The 7,006-nt window shown below is 27.0% G+C and overlaps 1 protein-coding gene across 1 annotated transcript in view; it reads left to right on the forward strand.

The window, feature by feature from the left end:
* The first annotated feature begins 6,318 nt into the window (after positions 1-6,318).
* The window catches only part of LOC105109506 (transcription factor bHLH30-like), a 2,545-nt gene continuing 1,857 nt past the window's right edge, over positions 6,319-7,006 (forward strand). Inside the window, exon 1 of the mRNA XM_011004235.1 lies at positions 6,319-6,323. Within this exon, the coding sequence (XP_011002537.1) occupies positions 6,319-6,323 (5 nt within the window). The remainder of the gene's footprint in view (positions 6,324-7,006) is intronic.

Genomic DNA, 7,006 nt, shown 5'->3' on the forward strand with positions numbered 1-7,006 from the left:
CGTGTACTTTTCCACTCTATGTCGGTGTTTTAAATTTCTGCCTCCTGCTCCCATGGAATGATTCCTGGAAAATTGGAAACAAGGCGGAGACACTATTTTGTCGGTAATTTCCGATAAAAATACCAACCAAATATTTCTATTAATAATAATCAATTAAAATAACAATAGGGTTGAAAAAGTGAAAAAAAGAATAATTAAAAATTATATCAGCAATTTAACGTGTGATGAAATTACCAATCAAGATTCCATCAATGGTCTTTAAATAAATTAAAATATGACAGCTCATCGCTTCCCTGTCATTCTTTCTTTTCTCAGATCAGTAACCCCTGTCTCTCTTATTTAATTAGCAAATTTAGCCACCGCCATCACAGATCCAACCATCCGATCTGTCGGCATCAAACTTCCCTCTTAAAAAAAGTATATAAAAAATTAAAAAAATTAAAGAACACTTTAAAAATTTCCAATGACGAGTTAAATATTCAAGGTGGAAAAATTAATAACTTAATTTTAATTGATAAAGACCACAAAAAAATTCAATATGGAAAGAGAAACTCAAAGTTAAATGTTTAAGAATTCAATTAAATTTTTTTCAAGGTCAATTGAATTTAACTGAGGGTTTAATTTTTTAGTTTAATTTGGACTTTTAATAAAAGAAATTGAAGTTTATATGCTGAATTGTATTTTTAAAAAGCTAATTTAGTTAAAATCAAGGATTTAATTATGAACTTTATGAAATGTAAAAACTAAAAACAATTAAATTAGTGTTTAATTTTAAAAAATAATTTAATGATTGATAGGTGTTTGATTGCATAATTTAAAAATCAGGGATTAACTTATAAAATATTGAAGTTTATGTACTGAATTGTATTTTTTAAAAGCTAATTTAGTTAAAATCAAGGATTTAATTATATAAATATTGAAGTTTGGTTAAAAATTATAAACTTTATTAAATGTAAAAACTAAAAATAATTAAATTAGTGTTTAATTTAAAAAAATAAAAATTTAATAATTGATGGGAGTCCGATTGTATAATTTAAAAATCAAGAATTAACTGATGAAATACACTCGAAGTGAAAGGAGTTAATCATGGGAGAGTTCCTAATATTTCTGAAGTAATATAAGATTGTATCTCGCACATGTATCTTAACATTTTCATGTTAAACTATGACAAATTTAGCACATTTCATGTTGAAATCTTATTATTTTGCCTCCTGAGCTTGAGCATTTTCTTGGAAGCATGCATAGCGTGCTCATTTGGAAATGCATAAAGAAATATTAATTGGATTCCCCTTTTGGATCATGTGATTATCTGTAGAAAAAATTAAAAAGAAAAAGAAAAAGAAAAAGACAAATGATACGATGATATAAAAATTACACAATGTCATAGATGTCCGCGTTTTGCTGATATAACCATGTTCCATGGTTGACCTACGTTGCTGTCTTGTCAATTTCATATATCCCCACATTTTCGGCCGCTCAAGCCTGGGTTCATATTGTACCATGAGATGTTTTTTATTATTATTCGGCACAATTTTTTATAATTTATGTTATACTCGGATATACGGTGATTGATTAAAATAATTCATTAGAATAAAAAATATTTAATATCTTATTCTTTCTTGTTTAAAAAGCTACCATTTAATAATATTATGATAATTAAAAATTTTAATTAATTAATAAAAATTTTATGATATAGAATTGATTACATAAAAAAAATATTAGTACTATTTAAATATTTTATTGAAACAAGATGCATTATTAGTTTTATCTAAAATTATTAAAAAATATTTTTTATTTTTTCTATATTTTGATGTTAATAAACAATACTTTCAAATATTTTTAATTTTAATGTTAATAGATATTGTAAAAACTTAAAAAAATTTAATATTTCTAACCCTAGTATTAGTAAATAAGATCATAAAGTTTTGAATTTTTAATGAAGAAGAAATAATTTTTCTATGTTTTTTTAATCTTTTTTATTATATGTACTCTTTTTAGTCAAACATGAAAGAAGTATTATATAATAAATTTGCACTTAACAATATGCATACAGCGAGGAAAGAAATAAAAAACAGAATGCAAATAAAAAAACAAAACAATGCGTGAGGGGTCCATATATAAACCCATGAAAATCCACATATATTTTGGGAATGTACTGATATCAAAGGAGCTTTTTTGGGCATAAAAAATATGGAGAATGTATAAGGGTTGGTCCAGCTGGGCCTGAGGCCCAGACCCAGCTATTTTTTTAAGCTAGGTTATAAGCTGAATTAAACCCAGAAGTCCAGCCCGGTTACTGGTTCAGACCAGTAACCCGGCCAGTTTAATCTCTAGCTGCAAACGGGCATGAGCTATTCACGCACGCTTGCTACAGAGCCTGGGTAATTAAATCGCAGAATGAACAGTGCCTAATGAATTAAAATGAGAGCGGGGAAAGACAGAGGACTTACCTGTTTTGCAGAGAATTTGCGCAAGACTGCAGATGCTGGGCGAAGTTCCTGTATTCAAGTTCTCTCTTGTTCCTTGTTCTTTCCTGTTCTATCTCTCTCGTCTCTTTTTTGGTTTGTTCTTTCTCTCATGTTCTCTCCTCTGCCGTCTTTTTTTGTTTTCTTCCCTCCCCCTTTTGATCGTTGATTTCCTTGGTATTTATATGGATCTTCCTTCTCTGCCCCAACCTACGTCTCTCCTCCTGATAAGCATGGCTTGGTGAGTTAGTTTACTGCTAAGATTCCGACGCCAACAGTATGCCTGGACTGTTGGTGGTAGACTTTGGCCCGGATTCCAGTAGCGTGTCCGGTAGGAAGTCTGCTTGGATTGGGGACCTCGGTAGGCTAAATTTGGCTTGTGTTGAGGCGTTTTGTTTTTTTCTTCACCGGTGGCTTCCATCTGTTTCCAGAGTAAGACGACGATCGATGGGCGTGAAACGGCACAGTGTGAGGTGGCTGTTTTTCAATTTGGTCCTCGATGTTTTAACATTTTTCAATCGGACCCTGTACCAAATTGTAATTAAACCCTGCTTGCAGCGCCTTTTACACAAGGGTATTGGACTTTAATTTCTTCCAAGTTGGACCTAAATCAACCTCAAATTTTTAATATTTTCTCAATTAAGCTCTTGATTTCATTAATTAAATTAATTTTAAGTATAATTAAGTCCCTAAACTTATCAATTCTTTCTTTTTCTACCACAATTGGCTCCCAGACTTATAATCCATTTAAATTCTCAGGACTTTTAATTTGTTTTGTCTTGATCCAAAACTTAATTTTTTTCATTTTTGTGAATTTATATTGTCATAAGTTAGGTTATGATAATATGTAATGAGTTGTTTATATTTTTTTATTAAGATGAATTGTTTGATCATGTATTTATTGGTCTAACATTGTCTTAAACTCTAGAATTTAAGTACTTGAGATTGATTGAAAATATTCAATGGTCAAAACATCACAAGTCATCTGTAAGTTTTGACTGTAATATTAAAGAGTTCATATACCAAATTTCTAATAGGCTCGCTAGATAATCTTGCCTTCAACTACAAATCTAAACCGATATCCAGATGGGTTGAAAGATTGTCTCCGTATCTATCCTTCAATCGACTATTATATATCTCCTGAAAAAGAAAAAAATAAATTCATGTAAATAATAACTTACAAAAATAGTTGAAAATCAACATATCGTAAAGTATTGAGCCCAACTGTTCTTGAATTGTTGCATCTATTTTTGACTGTCATCACTCCGCGCATGCATTTCCACAAAAAACTTTATTGGGTTAGGCTCCACATTTAAGTACTATAGCCTGCGTGGTAAAAATCTTGTTGATTAAATATATTTATAAAAAAAATAAAAAATACAAAAAATAGATAAAATTAAAAAAATCTTATCATTTATTTCCCATGCAAAACAAACAAAATAGAGTTGTTGATATGCATGGTAAAGAAACCATGAATACACTGGCTTTAGTTCCTTGCACCAAACTATGACCATCGAGTAAAATGTGTAGACATCACTTGCTAAATGTGTATCGTTCATACAATTTCTGAAATATATGACATCTTGAAATTCTTCTAAACTACCATGTCATTTCAGTCTGAAAAATTATTTTCTTTTAACATATTTTTTGGATTTTTTTTGTCTCGTAACCTGTATGATATAAATGAATTATTTATAAGTAAATGATAAATAAAATTTTAATATTTAAAATAAAAAATATTTTGATTTCAATGTTACTTGATTATAGGGTGATTTCAAATTTTTCTTTGCAATAAAAGTTTATTAAAAAAAATTTCTTTAATTTCAATAAAAGTGAACAAACTAAGTTTAAAAAAATACAAATGTAATTGGATTTTATGGTTCGCATGTGTTGTTCTTTTCTATCGACTATCCATTTACAGGGTTAACTAAGAAGATTTTATGGTGTTCAAGTCACAACTAGCAATATTCTATTAAGTTACTCAATAAAACTAATTTTATAGAAATAAATAGATATAAACATTAAAGAGATACGAGGCATATATTTTTATCACTTTTATTTCGTCATGAATTTTATTCTTTTTTTCACTTGTATCTATTTTTTTATTCAAAATAAATTGTATTGAGTAACTATTACATTGTCATTAGTTAGAGTTTAAGCAAAAAGAAAATTCTCATTCTATAGGATAAAATCGTGTTTATTAATTTATTTTTCTTATTTCAATCAGCAGTCCACTTTACAAGAATTTTAATATCTCTCCAAGTAATATAAGATTGTCACACGCACATGTATCTTAACATTTTCATGTTAAACTATGACAAATTTAGCACATTTCACGTTATAATCTTTATATTTTGTCTCCGATGCCCCCAAGCTTGAACATTATCTTGAAAGTATGCATATCGTGCTCGTTTGCTTACTAAAATAAATTTATATTAAAAGATTAGAAGTTTTTTTCAGTTTTCAAACTTTTTTTCCTTTTAATTAAATTCTTTTATAATGATGAAATTAAGTTTGGTATTATTGTAAAAATACCAAATTAAAAAAATAAATATAAAATATAAAACACATAAGAAATACACGACTCACATGAATTATTTGGTTTAATAATTCATTTTGAAATAATTAGAATTAAAATAAAAAAGATAAAGTTACTTAAAGTAAGAGAAAACTGTCGGTGTTTATGATTTTAATAATAAGTTTGATTTTAATTTTTATAATTTAGTTGATATTTTTTTTTAGTATTTTCAGATTATTTGATAATTTAAATAAATTTTTATAGTGTTTTGATATTTAGTATGTATAAATAAATTTTAAATTAAATCTCTCACGATTTCCCTATCACTGTAATGGTGACTAGATTCTAGATAACAATCCATCATGCAAATAAAAAGAAATTATAAAAACCTCCAATCCCACCCACCACCTGACCGCATCCCTTGGTGGTAGCTTGCGTGATATTTCAGGGTAACCCTATCGCCATCCGTATTAAATGCATGTTTTAAATACATGTTTAGTAACGTGGTGTAGAGTGTTTTTATAAAAGTATTTTTTAATTAAAAATATATTAAAAAAATAAAAAAAATTTAATTTTAATTTTAGCATATAAAAACTATAAATAAACACCAAAAAACATTAATTTAATATATTTTCAAACAAAAAACATTTTAAAAAATAAGTTAACTGAAAAATAAATACATTACCCTAAATTATTTGCACTACTTACCTTGCTTTTTATTCCAAACTTTGGAATAACAAACACCAGTTATCACATGTTATTTTTGTAGGGATATTTTAATTATAGTTCTAAAACTTTACCTAATCTATTCCGTAGCCAATGGATTGGACCTTTCATCTTATGGGTTAGTTGATCAATCTAGATTAATTGTTTTTTCTTGCAATTCTTATTCAAAATGACACACATTATTTTGAATAAAAATATTTAAAAAAAAACTAAAATGATGTAATTTTTTTAAAATAAAGTTAATTAAGTCATATCAAAAAATTGACCGGGTTATTCTAATAAATAGGTTGAATTACCGAATCACTTAAAATTTAATTAGAATAATTACATAAATAATTTTGAATAAAATTTAAATCAGCTTAGATCTTTGTTAGCTAAATTGACTTATTGAGATAAAATTTAAAACTATAATCTTAATCTTAATAGTTAAGAGTTTGAGAAGGTATAAATATCTTGGTAATTGTTGTTGAAAGGAACATTAATATTAATAACACAATTTTGTAATTTGCATGCAATTAAAGGATTTTTCTTCTTCTTCGTTTTTAAAGATCTTCAATGCAATTTATGAAGGATTATTGTAAAATAAATACAAATAGATAAATAAAGTCTATGGAGTTGGCTTAATAATTCTAGGATGCGGCTTAATAATTCTAGGATGCTAGAACACATGATCTAGTTTGAATTTCAAGCCAAACATTGAATAAAAAATTTGTGGAAATTCTCTAATTTTAACAAGATTTTTTTTAATAGATACATGAGACTGAAGTTATAGTTAAAGAGGTGAATAATATCCTATTTATTTTTATATTTTAAAAATATTTTTGAAAAAAAAAGTATTTTTTTATTTGAAATTATTTTTTTAATATTTTCAGATCATTTTAATATATTAATAATAAAAATAAATAAAAAATAAAAAAATTATTTTAATATATTTTTAAATAAAAAATATTTTAAAAAATAAACACAACCACAATATTAAATCAATCATAAAAATTAAGAAACACAAAAATACCTTTACACAGAGCACAAGATCCATTGTACCTTGCATTAAATTTTTTAACCATCCATTTAACAAGTGTTAGATCACTTACCAAATGGCATCTCATACTGAGACCCGTTGCCTTCTATTATTGGATATCACTACATATTCAAAGGGAGATCCTATTGCATTATCAGCATCCAAATGGATAAAGATGAGGAAAAAAGAAAGAAAGAAGGAAACATAAATAGAGATTTGCGCATGATTGTTGGATGGATTAGTGCCTTGAAAAATACTGTCCGACCATCTCTTCAAAGT

Source organism: Populus euphratica, unplaced genomic scaffold, assembly GCF_000495115.2.
Source record: "Populus euphratica unplaced genomic scaffold, PopEup_1.0 scaffold219.1, whole genome shotgun sequence".
Lineage (NCBI taxonomy): Eukaryota > Viridiplantae > Streptophyta > Magnoliopsida > Malpighiales > Salicaceae > Populus > Populus euphratica.